General features: G+C 36.7%; 1 protein-coding gene across 29 annotated transcripts in view; it reads left to right on the top strand.

Annotated features, from left to right (window-relative positions):
- Nucleotides 1–18444, top strand: part of KCNMA1 (potassium calcium-activated channel subfamily M alpha 1) — a 415621-nt gene extending 397177 nt beyond the window's left edge. For 8 of the 29 annotated variants that reach the window (XM_066554103.1, XM_066554095.1, XM_066554112.1 and 5 more), the window contains 5 exons: nt 450–644; nt 2222–2340; nt 4094–4318; nt 6413–6441; nt 12090–18444. In XM_066554103.1, coding sequence (XP_066410200.1) covers nt 450–644; nt 2222–2340; nt 4094–4318; nt 6413–6441; nt 12090–12244 — 723 coding nt within the window. In that variant the 3' untranslated portion in view covers nt 12245–18444. The other 21 variants (XM_066554111.1, XM_066554101.1, XM_066554114.1 and 18 more) reach the window with 4 other exon arrangements.
- Nucleotides 18445–18751: the final 307 nt, after the last annotated feature.

Genomic DNA, 18751 nt, shown 5'->3' with positions numbered 1-18751 from the left:
AATGACATTTGCAGCACAAAGGCAGCTCCCCAACGAATTGGTGACAAGAGTAAAAAGGCAATCTAGCCTGTGTAAGCTTTAAATGTGGTCTGAATTTTACAATTACATGTCCTAAAGCCCATTATGAGACATGAGGGCGATGAGAAGGAAAGCAGTCATTGCATCACTACTAACACCAATTATAGGAAACAGAAATCATTCAAATTTTTGTACTTTAATAAAAATCAGCCTGAATTGGTGTTTAAAAGGAAGGATCTAGTATAGGAGCCTAATGGGAAAGAAGAAAATAGAGTAATTGGAGGCTGCTGTCTTTTCACTTTCTATATAAAATTATTTGAAGAGACAGCCAAGAACTTTAAACAGCAGAAACCCGGAAAAGTTGTAATTTGGATGTCTTCAGTTGTGACTTTAATGGTGTTTGCTTAAAGAGCTTTCTTTTATCTCTGCAGACATACTTCAATGACAATATCCTCACACTGATACGGACATTGGTAACAGGAGGAGCCACACCAGAGCTGGAAGCACTGATTGCTGAGGAAAATGCATTGAGAGGAGGTTACAGCACGCCCCAGACACTTGCAAACAGGGACAGGTGTCGAGTTGCTCAGTTGGCTTTGTATGATGGGCCATTTGCAGACCTAGGGGTAAGATCATGAGGGAAATGCAGAACCAAGGCTGGTCTGTGCTCTATTAGCTGTCTCTCAGACTTGAGTGAAAAATCTATCTCAATAAGCATATAATTTCTATTATTGAATTTAATAGGGCTTTTGGATTGTTTAAAAATTTATAGCACAGAGTGCCAGGTTTGCTCTTTACCTTTTTAAGAAGCTGTATGACTGCCCAGGATATTTCATACATTCATGCCTGCATATTTCATACAGAAAATCCTGTGGCTCTTCTTCATTGTCAGCTAAAGAGATGGATGAGCTGATATGGATGATATAACCATTAGAGCAATAATGAATTCTAAATTTATTCAATATGTATAGATATACCTTTTTTTGGGTGTTGATAAGCTTATTCAGTGTTTTCACAGAGCTTCCAGTTCTTGAAATCTGCTTATTAGCTTGAAAACAAAGGTTTGTAAGGTTTGGTTTCTGCTGGTTTTGGATGAACTAAAATTCTTATGAAATCCTCATCTTCTGATAATTTGACTGTACTGTTCTAAGGGTGAAGTAAAAAACAAACAAAAAAAATCTAAAATCCCAAACCAAATAAATAAATGATCTTTTAAAAATAGTGCATTATATAAAACTAAAATATCTAGAAATGTTTTCTGGACCACATTATGAAATCTTGAGGTAATCCCAAAGCACTCACACTGCTTTGATGACGATGTAGGATTTGATGTTTCTTAAATGAACCCTGTGTTGACCAGCCCTGTCCAAAAAGAACAGAATGACCTTCACAGAAATGACAGGGAATCCCAGTTTAAGGATGAGGGCAAGAGTGCACAGATAGAAGCCTACAGCCTTTCAGATGATGTAGCAGTCTAGTTGCAGCTGAGACTAGCAGCACATCAAAACTCTTTGGCAAAACTCATCTAACATTTCCACAAATAAAATAGGCAACACCAATCTTTTGAAGGCTGTTTCTCCAGACCCTCAATTGCACTACATCTGTGAAGGCAGAATGCATTGACACTCATGATTATTAAAGAATCACTATTTGGATATACAGATGAGCAAATCTAAACTTATTTTTTGCTAATCATATATTTAGTCATTATTTTACAGCAGCAGATAATTTATTATCCTTTTAAACCCATTGAACTCTAATTTTTGTTGTGCTCCTCAATTTTTTTTTCTGGATGACAGTATGACTGCTGCCAAGAAAGGGTCAAAGATACTAACAATTTTAATACCACAGTTAATGTAATTTGTAGAATATTCATTGTCTGGTACAAAAATTTAGATTTCCAGCTTTAAGCAAATCACTCTCTCTTTCTAATTTGCCATTATTTTATGGACTAAGGCTCTTCAAAATAACAATCATCACTTTACATATTTACTAATTTGAAATAAAACATTTAGATTACTCATTTCTTTTGGTAAAAGGCTCTCATTTGAGACAAAGAACAGACTGTCTATACATTGTCCCTTTTTTTATAAGTTCATACTGCACGACCTGTTCCCTGACATTGTGTTAACAGAGCAAAGAAAAGAAAAAAATGTGCTGTTCTCTTTTTTTTTTTTTTTTTAACCTCCTCTCTTTCCTCTAGGACGGAGGTTGTTATGGAGATCTGTTTTGTAAAGCACTGAAAACATACAATATGCTTTGCTTTGGAATTTATCGATTAAGGGATGCACATCTAAGTACTCCCAGCCAATGCACTAAACGGTGAGTCTGGTCTTTTAGAACATCTCTGCTTCACTGCTCTTCAGTCCTCTCAGCAAGGAAAAGCCCAGTGCCTGTAATAAATATAAAAAAGAGCTTGCTCCGTTTTTGCATAACTTTTCCACAATCCTCTTTAAAGATTTCACCATGATTCTATCTGACTTTAAATCATAAGCTGGATATCACAGTGTAAGGTGTCAGCTGATATTACTCAAAAATTTTTAATTAAATTTTCAGAGTGCATCTTTAGCTTGTTTGCTCTATGATGATCCACTGTTTGCCTGCAAGGAAAGGACTTCAGTTCCCTTATATGATTCAACTCTAAGTTGTGGGATAATAATTTAAATTACAGTAGCTAGTCTTTTTTTCTGAATGCTCAAATAATACTCCTGTGGGCTTCCCATCAGTACCATCTGTGTCTAAGCATAATTTCTTCCAGTAAATGGAAACCCTTCTCTTGGTAGACTACATTTTTACTTCAGTAGCGCCAAGCCTGACCTTAGTGCTTTAAATAGAGCAGACACATTTCCATCTTTGCAAACTGAAGGCCATTTAGCAGCTTGCTTGAAATGTGTCTTAATTAACTGCTTCCTAGAAATACACACACAGACCCATACCAGAAGTACCACAAATCTACCATCTGTTACTGTTTCATGCTCTACAGAAAGCATCATTATTGGGTGAACATGGCAATAAACAGCACTGCAGCCCACCAAAGCGGCTTCTTCTGTAAGAATTTGAATAAATTGGGTAGAAAAATTGAGTTGCAGTTTAGATTTACACTGTAGTTACTATACTTGGGATTATTTGTTGGCGTAATAAGGGACTTCTGTCCCTGAAGCAGCTAAGCAGATTTCTTATGAGCATTGAATTAATTTGAAAAGAAGTCATGAGCTTTATGTTCAATTTTTACTCATTTCTTGCTTGGACAGAAAATGCCAATTGCCTTGCTCAAGTCTGTTTTTCACATGCATGAAAAAATTTAGCAGCTGCTCTATAAGTTCTTCATACCCTGAAAGGCCATTAGGTGAAGGTGGGGATTCTTGAAATTGAGCAAGTTCTTATTTCAGGCCTGGGATTTATGCTAAGCAATAAATTGGATTCTTGGATGTGCAGATTTCTCTTTATAAATGCTCTTTGAGGCCATGAATGTACATGTGGAGTGAATGAACAAAATTAACCTTGCTATAAAGTTATTGATGTATTTTCCTTAACTTGTTTTAACTACAGTCACAATCCAAACCAATAATTATATCCCTTGTTCTATTGACTGTATTTAAATATTTAATAACTATGTAAATATGTATTTAAATGTGATATGTATTTAAATAAGCTGCATGTGAAATCCTCCTCTCTCTGCCTTTCAGCCATTCTTTTAAATACTGTTTGTGGTGGGTATGGTACTTTTTTTTGTCAGTATATAAATATATTTGCTAGAGTCATTGCATTATGGTGCAGCCAGAGAAAGGAGCATGATTTCTATGGTGGTTTCTCTGAAAAATCATTATGTGAGTCACTTGAAGAACATCATTCTCAGGAATTTTGTCTGTCTGAAAGAAAACATTAAAAAAGTGACAGCTGACTTAAAAAGGTCCTAATCTATAGTGGGAATTATGTGACCTAAAACTAGGTACAAACAGAAATGCAAAAATTTGGCTAAGTGTTCCTGAGCTAACAACTCTAGAAGAAATTTTTTAGTATAAATCTAAACCTATTTTCTTTTTCTTTCTTTTTTTCTGTCTTCCTTTCTTCCCAGTTATGTTATCACAAACCCACCATATGAATTTGAGCTTGTGCCGACGGACTTGATCTTCTGTTTGATGCAATTTGACCACAACGCTGGCCAGTCCCGAGCCAGCCTTTCTCATTCCTCCCATTCCTCCTACTCTTCCAGCAAGAAGAGCTCATCAGTTCACTCCATCCCATCGACAGCCAACCGACCGAACCGCACCAAGAGCAGAGATTCCCGGGACAAACAGAAGTATGTGCAGGAAGATAGACTTTGATATGTGTATCTGCTCCCACTGTGTGTGAAACTTGCATTCACCACCCATTCTCCCCGGTTAATGTTTCCAGCAGTAATGTTCCCTGTTTTCCCATGGAGTTTTCCCTTTTTTGTACACATATTTTGCATATGTATGACAGTGTGCATGTGATTGTCATTTTTATTTCACCACCATAAAACCCTTAAGCACAACAGCAACAAAGCAGACGGACCAAAAGTTATTTATGATGCTAGGGGAGAATAAAAAAAGAATTCCAAACCCATAGGCACACTGAAAACATAAATAACTCACTGCAGTTACTCTACATATCCGAAAATAGAGTATATTTAACATGAACACTTGCTCTTGATGTCAGAGTTACACAAAGAAAGTCATTTAGTGCAGAAGTGTTGATGTATGTTGCAGTAGGTTTTTTTTAATACTCATATTTACAGGAGCTCATACATTTATTTGAAGCTTATAAAACTCTCCTATTGAAAAAAAACAAAAACCATGCAAAAAAAAAAAAAAATCCCTGCTGATTTTTCACTCTCAAGGCTTATATTATATAGGGCTTACACTCCTTGTATAGATTATTGCTAGACATCTGCTTTATACCAAAGCAATATCAGGGACTTTTCTGCTTGTTTAAGAACTTTCTCTAAAATACTAGTCTTTTGGAGATGGTGTATTTTCCCTTTAACACTGAAATTGTCAGGGCATGAAGTTTTACAACTCCAATGGTTTAATTTAAGTTTAGAAAGAGTCTAATTGCATATTAAATTATTATTCTGTCTATTTATATTGCCACATGAATAGCTATATTTTCTTTCACTTTTGACATTTGGGATAAAAAGCCATATGTATCATAAATATTGGATGTAAGTCATTAAAAACTGCCTTCTTGGGACTTTTACGTCTTTAAAAGGTGAATTAGTCACCTTATGTACAGAATAAATAATGTTCAGAAAAGAGCAAGCATTTTTCTATGCTTACATATCAGATCTCAAGGGACTTTGTTCCTTTCCCCAGATGGTAGTTTAACTTTTCCAAGTTAGCATTCATATAAATCTTCCAACAAGAGCCCTAATATGTGAAGAACCTCCAGAAATCTTGCTGCATGTTGTACCTGGTTTTTTCAACAGGTGCATGCCAGTATGCAGGAATACAGGGAAGATAACTGAGTGCCTTTAGATCTCTCCCATTTGGGGAGAAAAGGTGCTGTGCCCCACACTGTTAATGAGGAGAACAGGAGGGTTGGGTTGGAAATATTCACAGTGCTGAGGCATTGCGTTCCATGCACTTGCCAGAATTTAGTTCTTGCAAATTGTCACCAATGACACATGTGGCCAAAAAAAGTTGTGGCAGGGAACTAAATAAAGTAGTGGAAAGGAACCTGCCCTAGACAGCCATAGGAATGATAGTTCAGGCTTGCTTTTACTTTTTTTTTCTTGGTTTAAACTTCAGAAGCCAATGTATATTTTGAAATATACAGTTAGCTCTAGGTTATGGAGGGTTTCCGAGGGTAGGGAAGGCAGAAACACATACCCTCTTCCCTGGCTATCCAGCAAGAAAGCATGCAGACAGAAAAATATTTAGATTTGAATGATTAGCATTGTAACTGCCAACCCAATCAAGGTGCTTTTATGGTTAGTTTTGTCTTCTACCTTCCCCTTCCCCAAGCATGATAATTTTGAAGATTTGCTTGCTGTGTGAATTGACAATAAAGCCAAGCACTTTTACTGACAAAACCTGGAACCGTGTAAGTGGGCTACAGAGAATACCACTGTGCAGTGCTGAGCATAATGATTGGAATACAGTCTATATGTGTGAGTGTGCATTCAAACGCAGCTGTAAGTCCAATCAGTGAAATACATTGCAAATTATGGTTGCTCCCCTACAAATGAGACTATTACAGTTGCTCTTCATCATAAAGAAAAATTCACGTGTTCCTTTTTGCAAAGAAAGTTATCGTGTTTTGCCCTCAGAATATTTATTGCTACAAGGATGTGCCAGTTAAAGTGCTCAACCAGAAATATGACAGTTTAAAAGCATTGTAAAACTTACATAGCTTACTTCTTTTTCTAAAGTGCAACAAGGATGAATAGAATGGGCCAAGGTATGAAAATTAATGGTTCTGCATGACCTAGCAACTGCTGTGGGTTTCCCTCTATAACTTTGTCCTTGTGAAAACTTGTGAAATTAAAAAAAATAGTTACAAACCTTATTCAGTTATTGGTTTGTTTGTTTGGTTGATTGTTTTGTTGGTTTTCTTTTGCCTTTTTTTTCCCACCAAACCAGAAGTAAAACTGGCTGCTGCTGCTGCTGCTGTTTCTCAACCCTGTTTTGTTTTTTTCTCCTCTCATCTGCTTGCCTTTCTAATTGCACGTGTCCTTTTGTAAACACCCAGGTTCCTGCTCAATGAAGATGCCTATCGTAGTGCAGACATTACTTTAATTTCCCATTCCTCATTCCAATTTCTTTCCTACCTTCCCCTCCCTACTCTCCTATTCCCCATGTATGTACATGAGCATCTTTTTATGTTGGCAGAATTGATTGAAGATAGTTGAGAGCAGTTACACATTTTGGAAGAATGTTAATGGCTTTGACACCAAAATGCTTTTCCATTAATGTTTTATCTGTTTTCCATTTAGCAGAGAAAGAAGGGTGTTAATATGAAGCCACTTGTCACATGCTACATAATGATCTTTATCCAAAAAAATAGTATTTGTATAACAGTGCAGCTCAAATAGAAAAGACATAAACAGTGCACATTAGCAAAGTAACTTGCCTACTTTGTGAGCAGCAGAAGAGGAATATTTAATATAAATCTAAATCAAATCTAAATTCTTCAAATTACATTGGAGTCTACTCCACCTCTGTCCTCTATCCCAAAGTTAGAATTCTAAAACTTTTGACTTTTAGTAGTATTGCGTATAATTGCCACTGCTGACTATAGTCAGATTGATCAAATACTTTATTATAGTGATGAAGGTTTTCTGATATGGATATACTAATGGAGGTTGATCATTATAAGTAGAGAAATACTTAAATCAACTTTATGTTGGTGTTTATATTGAAAAGTAAGAGGAAATCTCCTGTTCTATCCCAAGTCAGAGAACCATAGTAAAATGGTTAGTTTTTGAAAGTGAAGAATTATCACCAATGTCAGGAAGGACATTTTAGGTTTTTAAATGAAGGTCTTGCCATTTATATCAGTCTCAGCATGGTTTCAGCATGCGAAACCAAATTCTTAGTGAGCTTAAGTGTTGACACAAAACCATGTCTAGCAAACCTGCAGGTTCTTGTCATGGGTTCCTATTGACCGAAACAGAGAGAATCAGGCATTTTCCAGTGAAATTCCCATTGTCAAAACTAAGAATTTTGGTAGTTTAAAAAATAAAAAATCAAGAACAAGTCCAGAACATTATCTTTGTCACAAAACTTGAGTTGCCCTGGAGGAAAGTAAAGTTCTTCATAGAAAAAATAGTTTATTCTCTCTTTCCCTGCAAATTTCTTACTGCCTGCTAAATGTAAAATATTCATCTGCCAAACAAAGAATTTCTGAGCAGGTGGGTAGAGAAACTTTCAATACTTTTCTTTCTCATGCAGGAACAAATTACATGGAAGAATTTTCAGCTTAGTTATAAACAAAATGGTTGCATGCAGGGAGGAGACACACAAACACATACATGCAAACTAATTTGAAACTGCAAGTGTCACAGAAGACAAAAAATGCATGTTTTAAACAGTTGAAAGGTAACCTGGGATTATGGTGAGAATACAAATATAGTAAAACCTTTGTGTTATGTTTGGGTAGTATTTTCTTTGCCTCTGCTTAGAAGAGAGGGTGTTTCACAGTGACATTTGCTCTAAGTTGCTACTCAGTCCAAAATTAATGATAGAAATTTTAAAGCACCAGTACAATGAATCTCTTGGAGAGAATTGCTGCAATCCAATACAACTTGAAGAAAACTGTATTTTGAGCTTTTTACTTTGGTTATTTATATCATTTCTTTTTATGCTGCAGGGAAGAATGTTACACAAAACCAATAATTTTTATTTATTTGTAATAAGAGCATTGAGCCTTTTGAACCCTCCTGGATGCACTGATGCTGATAGGACATTACAAACATAGGTGTTTGAGAGGAGAGTAAGTGTTTTCTGCCATCTAATACATTCAGTTACTAAGCTGTTCCAACATCTCTCAGGTGATGCTGTCAAAAAGAAGCCTGTCAAATAGCATAGGAAGATCAGGGACTTGTTTAGCAGCTCCTAAAAAATAAGGTAAAAAACTATGCCTGTTGTCAGTATAATGTAGAAACATTTCTGGTAAGGATCAATATGCATATTCCAAAAGGGAGAGAAACAGACTCAATATGACAGAGAGCTTAAAAATACTTGATGAATATAGCAATATTTAAAGACTTTAAAAAAGGGGGTTTCTGAACTGATGTAAAGGAAAAAGTAAATATTGAAGATAAAAATCTGTGGTAGGACTCTGGAAGACATACCAAAATCAGGCTTTAAGCATAGCATAAAAGACTGAAAATTGTGAAGGGGCTTCAAGAAGAACATTTAGTGACTGGGAGCAGAATATCATAGTGGCCAAGGGTAAAGATCAGGAGTGTTAAGCTCACATTTCAAAGGTAAGTAGAGAGGGCAATGAATTTGCACAGGAGATTCATCGTTATGTGGTCAAAGATAATTTTGACAGCAGAGAGGAACAGGAAAGGTATAAAGCTGGAACTAAGCATTGCATGCTGGAAATGATAATGCTTGGGTCAAGGTTTCAGCACTGGCAAAAAGAAATCTAAACAGCAAAAGACATTAGAATCTACTAGCTTCTGCATTTATTATTAATGTTCTGTATGTATTACTTGCCAGGTAAAGGCAAAAGGAGACTGGGTGGTGTCTTTTTAAAGAACAGCTCCCTATATAGGAGTTCTATTTAAAATTTAACACATAAATAAATAGCTTATTTGGAAAATTTTAGGGAAAGTAGGGTATTTGGAAGTGCTTTACACTGGCTGGTGAGAAACACAACACAGTTCTGATTCTTAGCACTCACATAAGCCTCCCCTTACTTGCTACAACTTGAATTAACTTGCACCAAGTTCTGTTTGTAAGGAAAGTTTTGCACCATGTGTTAAAAAAACCAAGGTAGCAATGAAAGTTCACGGTGCTTAACTTGCCTCAAAATCATTTTAAACACAAACCATTAGAAAACTGTTAGTTTGAAATTGTTTGTGTGATCTCACAAGGCTTTTAAAACATGATAACCATCACACTTTACACCTCTCTGAAAGGTTAGTTTAATCGTAGATCACATAAAATTGGTTTCCACAAATGCATAATGGTTCATGTGTCACACTTGAACTAAATGGTTTTTTAAATGGAGCTGAAATTATTTTGATGTGTACACATTCCCAGACTTCTTTTTCCTACAACCTTTCTTAAACCGGCCGCCATCAGGAATCATTCCCTTAAAGTCTCATTAATAATTCAGATGTTCTGATTACTTTAAAAGATCTATGGAATTGAGGCTTTTTTTTTTTTTAACTGCTTGACAAAAAGATAAATGAATGTAGAAAGAAACGGTAGGAGTCTGGCAAGCTGTAGATCATCTCTGAACAGATTGTAACTTTATCATTCTGTCAGGAAGAATAATTTAAAGCACTTAATCAGTTAGCTTCAGTGTGCAGGATGTAACATTATGAATTCCTATCGTCCAATCTGTTCAAATCAAAGGGAACTTAATTATAATAGGTGAGAGAGAGGGAGATGGGAGATTAAACATCGTTCAGACTCAGGCACCTTTAAGGGGGCAGGGAATTATTTAGTCTGGTCACAAATGAGTGGGATATTTTTAAACACAAGTGAAAAGCATTTTAGAAAATTACAAGAAAAACAACACAGTAGTTCCATTTCCTTTCAGCAATAAGCCATTAATAAGTAATATAATTCCAGGGTTTGATTTAATTTTTTTTAAAATGTGTAAGAATGGGTAGCAAAGGTTTCAATGGGGAGTGGGGGTTTGGCTTATAAGTTCTAAAAGTCCACATAAAGCGGTTTAATTTGTTATTCATGAAACTGACTGAAAAGTCCAGTAATTCTGGGGATTAAGCTACTTCTTGAAAGACTTTAACTCCAAAGGTCTTTGTTTATTTTTGTGCAGTTATGTCCAGGTATTTTTCCTCTATTTTTCTCAGCCTTTCAATTTATTTTCTCTCCTTTACCTCCTGAGCTTTTGTGCTCAGTCCTTGGGTTTCTAGGTGAATTTTGCTTTGCTAATTTTAAATTATTTATTTATTTATTAAAAAAATTAGCATTATTTCCACTCCTGTGTTGATTCCAGATACTGCAGCATTTCAGTGGTTAGAAAAGTAGCAGTTTATATTATGTAAGTGAGGCACTAAAGCTTCTGCAGCATTTTGGATTCCCCATTGGACTGGAAAGTAGTGCATACATGTAAGAGTAGCAGCTCTGGTGTGAACACTTTGAACCTTCCATGTAATAATGAAATGCCCAGAACCATAAGTGTCCTCTGCTCTGCCCACCCACCTCTGGGATCTGGGGAAGGAGGACAAGAATGGAGACAGAACTCTGTTCACAAATGCTTGTCAAGGCACAAGTGCACCTAATGGCCATTAGCCTCTCTCTGCATCAGGAGTTCCCAAGTCTTGGAATAAAGTTATCTTGTAAGGTTACATAGCTGTCATTGAGAAATTACAGCAGAAAATGCTCTCTAAAGGGTTTAAGAATTTTTTTTTTTTTTGTAAATTTTAAGAAGCTTTTGTCCATACTTGCAATGGAGCAGTGCAACATAGTGGTTACAATGATGAACAGCTGGGAAAGGGCTGCAATGCTGCAGCCTCTCAGCATCCTCCCACATTGCTCCCAGCCCACCTTAAAGCCGCACCATAATAATTCCTCCTGTGTTCATGGAAACAGGCACTGCTCAAGGATAGAAAAGAAAGAGCTTCCTCTCTAATTTTCCTTTAAGTCCTTACTTCCTTTGCCTTTGCTGTCACCTATCTGGACTGATCCATTCAGGATTAGCTGGAGCCCCTTCCACAGTCACCTGCAGTGTCTGGTGTGTTCCCCACCCCATTTAAACCCTAGAGTTCAGTAGTGCCCCAGCACCTGTGTTTCAGAGTAGGGATTTAATGCCCACCCTGTGCAGCAAGGCTGCTCTCTGGCAGCAGGAATACAAGTCCTGTTTAGTCTAACACCAACTGCAGAAAGTTCTTTATGTTCTCCTGCATGATTTTCTGGGCCAGCAGTAGCCACCACCCCAAGGCTGAAATGGTTCAGAGAAGTCTCCTCTTTAGGTGCTCCTCTGTGCATAGACTCACATGCTCTTTTCTGTATTACCCTTATCCCAGCTGCTCTCCTTGGCTTCTTAGTTTAGACTTTTTTTTTTTTTTTTTAATAAATGAATCACCTGAGCATGGGCAAAAGAAAAGAGCTCTCTTACATCCAACAAGCAAACTACATATTGGCAGTTTTCTTTAGCTTCTATTATCAAATCTGCAAGCGTCATCCTCCTTTCATAACTGTATTTTCAGAGGTATTAATCTAATGCACTGTACTGCTAGTAATTGGTCAAAGTCACCTTCTATTGATCTCTGTTTTCTATAAACTTTACTGACTGCTCCCTTTTTCTTTTTTTTTTTTTTCTGATGTTTCTGTGTATGTGTGCTTCACTAATTAACACTTTCATTTTTCCCTCCTTATTCTGTCTCTACCCTTTTTGCTCCTTAGCAGAAAAGAAATGGTTTACAGATGAGCCGGATAATGCCTATCCCAGAAACATTCAAATCAAGCCCATGAGCACTCACATGGCCAATCAGATCAATCAATACAAATCGACAAGCAGCTTGATACCACCAATACGAGAAGTTGAAGATGAATGTTGACTCCTTCGAAGCCAGAACTATTTTTATAAAGCCTGACAAACTTCATGAATGGTGATGTGACATTTATTCCTCTTACTTGCTGAACCACTGATGGAGAAGTTAAGAAGGGCACGCTTAATGGGAAAATAAAGTAGACAGATCTTTGTTTGTCTGCCTTTAATATTGCTTCCACGTATTTTGGGAACTATTTCATTTATAAATGAACATAATCAAAACTAGTCATGTATAGCCTCTAGCATTTTAAATTATTTTTATTTATTAGAAAAAAAATATATTTTTCTTTTTTTTTTCATTGTTAAGTATTTTCCCTTAAAAAAATGGCATATGTGGCCAGACTCCTAAGAATTTAAAAAAACCCAACAAACCCTCAGTCTTTGGCTTAAAGGAGAATGATGGTCACAGTTATAAGGATATGTAATTATGGGAGAAAAATGATATATTTACAAAAAAGAAAAAAGGTCCAACTTGTATTTTAGTAAATCAAAAAAAAAAAAAAACCCAAGAAAAAAAACCCTACACTTCACCAAAATGTTTCTTTATCAGAAGATGTGTATTTTGTTCAGCATTGACACCAGCTCTTAATAAATTGAACTTATTTATTTTCAGAGTTGAAAGTCATATTTTTGTACATGTAACATTCTTCAGAAATAGTCTTTGTTTTATTAACACACATAGATCATCTTGGCTGCCAGTTGTGTGAAGGTGCAGTAACTCCCCTGCTGTGCCCTGCCCCTTCTCACGGTGGCAGCCCCGGGAGCACGATGTGACACAGGCACAGGGAATGTCACCACCCCAGCAAGGGCCATGGACTTACAGGGCCCTGCTAGAAACGGCAAACCTGGCAATTGCACTTCACTTCCCATTAGCCATCAGCAGTTGCTAATTTCAGGAAGGCAAGCTTGGCAATTCTTCTTCTTTTGCCATTATTACAGTGATTTAATCCAGAGTGCATAAAATAGTGCATGGAAGCATCAGTTATAAACCATCTAATTTACCACATTTTGTTACTTCAGAAGTGCTGATGGCCTTTCATTGGTCTGAGATGGTAAAAATTCTTCCTGATATGTACAGAGATTTATCTCCAGATCCTTGCACTTTAGTAAAAGCTCATACCCTGGTAAAGGGCACACTGAATCTCCTTTTGGTTAATTCAGATTGGGATAAAAACTGGTTTAGCTCCAGCTCTACAATCTCACAACATGCTGTCCTCAGTTGATTCCTACAATGAGCAACATCTTATTTTAGCAGTTGTTTTTCTGTTGTTTTTTTTTTTTCCTTTTATTTATTTTTACTTTGCTGGGACACCACACACAAAAGTACAGTAAAAACCAAATAAAAATAATAAAAGTGATGAATGTATTTATTATGATAACATGCAAAAGGCCTTTGATGGGTGCCTTTTGTGTCAGCAGTTTCACAAAGTTGCCAACAAGCTTTATAGCCATCAGACAAAAATGTGATGTTTCATATCTGTGCTGCAGTATCCACCCACCCAAGCATTTATGTTCTAAATGATTTAGTTACTCTCTCTATCTCAAATAAGCAACATCTGACACAATTGTGTGGAAACAAAAAAAAAAAAAAAGGAAAGGCTGTGATAGTAGGGAAACAAAAACCAAAACCACAAAACCAGAGTCATCAGGAAAAGCAGATTTTCATTGTGCAAGTTAACTTTAGGCTTTGTAATTTTGCAGAATTGTTAAACACCACAATTAAACATACCGTGGTATTTTTATCATTAGAGAAATATCAGTGAATCAAACAAATACAAAGCAGATGATGAATTTATTGTGAAAACAATGATGTCCACTATGTAATCCAACATTTAAGCCAAACTATCTCAGCTTTAATGTTTGTCCACTGGCTGCAGTACAAGTATAACCATACTAACACCTAATAGGCTTTATTCTGGAGTGACTTCTTGGACTGTGACTATTTTGTTGTTACATTTTGTAGAATAGCTATTTAAAGACAATAATGAGAATTGTTAATACAGTATCTGTAAAATTGGATTGTTTAAAATATTTCACTCTCCTACAGAGTAACAAAACAATACAAGCAGTTTTTCATTATTACTTAGGTGCATGTTTAATGCATTTCACAGTCCCCAAAAGAGAAGATAAATTCCAGTGAGTTCTTCCAACATATGCTGCTTCAGCTAGTGACACGTTATAATTTACATCCAGTCTCTGCATTGGGTCATGTTAAGCCTTTTCTTTGAAGTCAGTGCTCCTTTTTCATTTATGAACTGCATTCATATTACAACCAGAATGAAAAAAGCTGGTCCTGAGTACAGGAGAATTGTAGAAATTTGTGTTCAACCTCACCAAATGCATATGAATTTTTATTTCTTTATACTGAGAAGACTGGTATTTATTATAGGGGCATAGAACATTTTAACTTATACCTTATCATATAAAGTGTCACTTCTGAGTGTCCTTCCTTCAGAAGTGAACATTCACTGGGTAAAACAAAATAAATAATCAAATACAGCACCCCTACATTGCTGAGGTTTGTGTGTGTCTCTGTCCAATTTAACAGTCACACCCCAAAATCCCGTGCTATTGTTTGTAAATAAAGGACAAGACCTGAACACACTCATGAGCTCTTCTGGCACAGAGAGCACCATATGCAATGGTTGATAAAAAAACACCCACAGAGAGCAAACAAGACAGAGAGAAACAGGTGGAGTTATGGGTCTACATTTCCCATTTACAGAAAAGCTAGAATCAGTGATATTTTCTTACTCCTATTTTTGATAATCAAAGATGCAGGACTGATGTCTGGAAATTAGATGGAGGAACAGATAGAAAACCAATTGGAATCTTCAATATTCAGCCATTAAAAATTATAAGGCCAGCACCAATAAATGGATATATGAAGTTATATCAAAGCTGGGAAAAGGCTGGGAAAGGGACAGCTGACAGACCACATGATGACTGATACAAAAATAAGTTCTTGGTTTTTATCAATGACTTTTACCCCTGTCTCAGAAGGCAAATATTTAAAAAAAAAAAAAAAAAGTGGGGTGGGGTGGATTTCCAGGTTTTTGGTGGTTTTTTTGGCTTTCTTTTTGTGGGTGGTTTTGTTGCATTAATTGCATGCACTACTGATACAGGCTATAGACTGTTTTCTTGGTAACTCATGTGTTGGATAAATAGTGTGTCTGTGTGTGTGTGTTTGCATATATACATGTCCACACATGCACACACACATATATATCTATGTGGGTACACACAGATGTGTATGTGGGTACAGACACACACATATGTACAGGGGTGTGCAGGTATTTGATAGATTCATCACAAGAAGCTGACATAATTTTTATTTTCCATGAGCTGGGGTGAAGAAAGGCACAAAAAAGAAGAAAATATGACTTGCAGGGTAGCATATGGACGAATTTTTCCCTGCTGTTTCCTCTTGGTTTGACCAAAAGCCAGCCATCCTGGTTAGTTTTATGAGAGATGCACTGAGATTATCCTGCAGAGCCTTCTCTCACTGCTGCAGCTGGGCTGTGCTTCTGGCCCTCCTCACACCCCTGCACCTGTCTGCTCCCACACTGTCAGAAAGTCTGCTGGCTCTCTCTGTTTCATGGCCATTGTTTTAATTTGCCCCCTGAAGCCCATGAGCACCAAGATGAAAGGATAAAACTATCCTCTGATCGATTTGGTGGCAAGTGCCAAGCACAGCAGAAGTTAAGGTATAAAGTAAAGAAGATATGAATAGTCTAAGTGCAAATTTTAACATCTTGATGTGATTGTGTAGTTCCTTCTAAAATAATAAGTATATGATGTATTTGTTAATAGGGAAAAACAAGATAAAAACATTTCCTTGTACATTTTAAAAGCATTCTAAAACTGTCACTGACGTTTTAACACCTTGTCTTTCAAATCAGCATCCATGGCCCAACAGCAGGGAATACATAGGACAGAAAGTACAAACCTCTTGATCTCGGCCAGGCATGGTCAACTGGATATGAAAAGAACTAAATGGCCTCAGCCAAAGGCAGGACAGAACAAATGTAGTTTGCAAAGCAAGGTACAGGAGACACTGCAAAAACATTTAGACTTTTATTATACATTGTTGGGTGGTAGTGGGTGAGGTTGGCTATTTTTGGCCTGCAAAGGAAGATTTTGCATTTCTTGAATTCTTCATGTAGTAGAAGGAGAAGAAGAAAGTAAAATAGTGTGTTCTCATTCAGGTTTTGCTGGGGCTGTGTGTGTCTAAACCACAGCTAACAACTACTGCAACAATTGGTTGCATAAACTGGTGAATAAACATATATGACAAAAAAAAGAGCAATAATTTATAAATGGCTAATGATTTGTGTTTTCACTGCTTGGCCATTCACTGGTCAATCCATAAAATTGTTAACAGCTGCCCTGGATTAGCTGACTCACATGGGCACAAACTGAAACACAGAGCAGGTGCTTAAATGGTTTTAAGAAGTGGATTCCTAAGGGCTCCTGGATCCCAATGTATTTGAAATGAACACATATTGAGGTCAATGTGTGTGTGTGTGTGCGTGTGTGTGTCTTGTTTTTACAGCTGTTATCATTGTGAATTTCTTCAGCACCAAAAGAAGTGTGTGTCTCACCTTTCATTTCTAGTTTTGAATGAGATTAAACAAAGTAACCAAGAGTGTGAAAGGCGATGAACGGGACAAAGTGAAAACACAAATCTGTTCCCAGTGTTGCAGTGGATTAGCCTGGGAATATCTGTCAAAGTCAATGGCAAATACATAAAAAAATCAGAGAAAAGGAGAACTCTTTATAAGCCTTCTGGTTTTTTCCTTTCTGTGGCATCTGAAACACCGAAATCCCCAACATGCAAACAAGCACTTTTTTAATTTTAATTTTTTTTTTTTAATTCTAAAGGTTCTTGAATAATCACAGGCTTAAAGGAAATATTTTTAAAGCCACTATATATGCACACCAGGTCTCCTGATATTCCATTTATAGTATTTTCATGCTGAGCAATAGTAGTGGGTATGGGTTACAGCCCCATCTGAAATAATGAAAGGAGTGTAGTGGCTCTTCTGCTGTAGTCACTGCCCAGGACGGTGTGTGGGCCTTTAGTCTGGATAAGTCTGTGCCAGCATTTATCAGAGCTATATTTCTGTCAGCAATGTATCTATTCTGCACTGGTCCCCTTTGCTCCAGAGCATGCAGCCACGCTGAGGCTGTGCAGCCTCTGAGCAGCACTCTGTACACCAGGTAAATGCCACTGGAGCCAGAAGGGAGGACTGTGGCTCTGAGGTATCTGCTCTGCCCAGTGGTGTGGCACTGGTGACTGCCAAAAGGAGAAGGGGTAGGGAAAATGAAGAAAATATAAAATATAAGGTATTTCTTTTATTACTTTGGTTCTAATTTAGAGCAATATCTAACTTAGGAAGCTAAACAGTAATGCTGCATCTAATTAGAACCTTTATGATGTTGAGACAAGGTTTCTTACTGCTTCAGTCAATGCATTTTAGAGGAGATCTCTATAAAGTAAAAAAAGCAAAGAACCCAGAACACAGCATATAGGCAGTTCAATAAATGTAATAAAACCCATAGATTTTTCAGAAACAAAAAAGTGTGGCATACAAGCATTTTGTTGACTGGATGATAACTAGTAGGAACCAAATAAGAACGTCAGCAGAAGTTATCTCAAGCAGTTAAAAAATTTCTGCTTCTGCCATGGTCCTATAGCTTGGGACACACATGCTTAGCCAATGCAAATACTCTAACCTCTGGCAAGAAAAAAAGAAAAAAAAAAAGAAAAAAAAAAGGAAAAAAATATATTACTTTGACTTTCTCATTTCTGTAGGTTCAAAACTGATGAAACCACTTTCTTCCTTTGGAAAAAACACACACATGCAAATACATATATACAATATCTTCTGATTGTTTCACATGTCTCCATTAGTTATAGTTTGGAAGTGGAGATGGTGAGGGGGTACACTGAGAACCAGCTAGCATCTTAACTTAAAAGTTCATCAAGAAAAAGGAGTATGACTTCATCACTTTACTTTTAACATCATGGGTTGGTGAGAGAGAACAAATGCTGGTGCTCAGAAATGATCTACCTGACTTTGTCATATGTAATATCCAGTGAAAAATATATCGTCCTGTAAAAAGGGTTTGTACATAACTTGTACATGGTTTCATTTTGTATTTTTCTCAGATTAAAATTTATGTATTTGTGTTCTAAAAGAAGGAGATATTGCTGTGGTTTTTTTTCTCTTCTAGAAAAGTTTGCAACTTGTATCACCAAGTCATAAATATTACAGCATTCATGAAACCAATGCTATTAATACTTTGACTAAAGACTAACTCAACAGACTTCCTCTCTTGCTTACACTCCACAATCATACTCCTTGCTAATAGTAATTAATATCAGCTGCAATGGAGGATGCTGTGGGTACCATAAATAAGTAATTCTGCACTAGCCACAAATGGCACCCTAACACCAGCTGTGTAGTCAAATACAGATAAAGTTGGTATAGTTTAACTACTTTACATG

Source organism: Molothrus aeneus, chromosome 8 (assembly GCF_037042795.1).
Source record: "Molothrus aeneus isolate 106 chromosome 8, BPBGC_Maene_1.0, whole genome shotgun sequence".
NCBI lineage: Eukaryota > Metazoa > Chordata > Aves > Passeriformes > Icteridae > Molothrus > Molothrus aeneus.
Note: the sequence above shows the minus strand (reverse complement) of the source record. Positions and strands in the feature narration are given on the sequence as shown.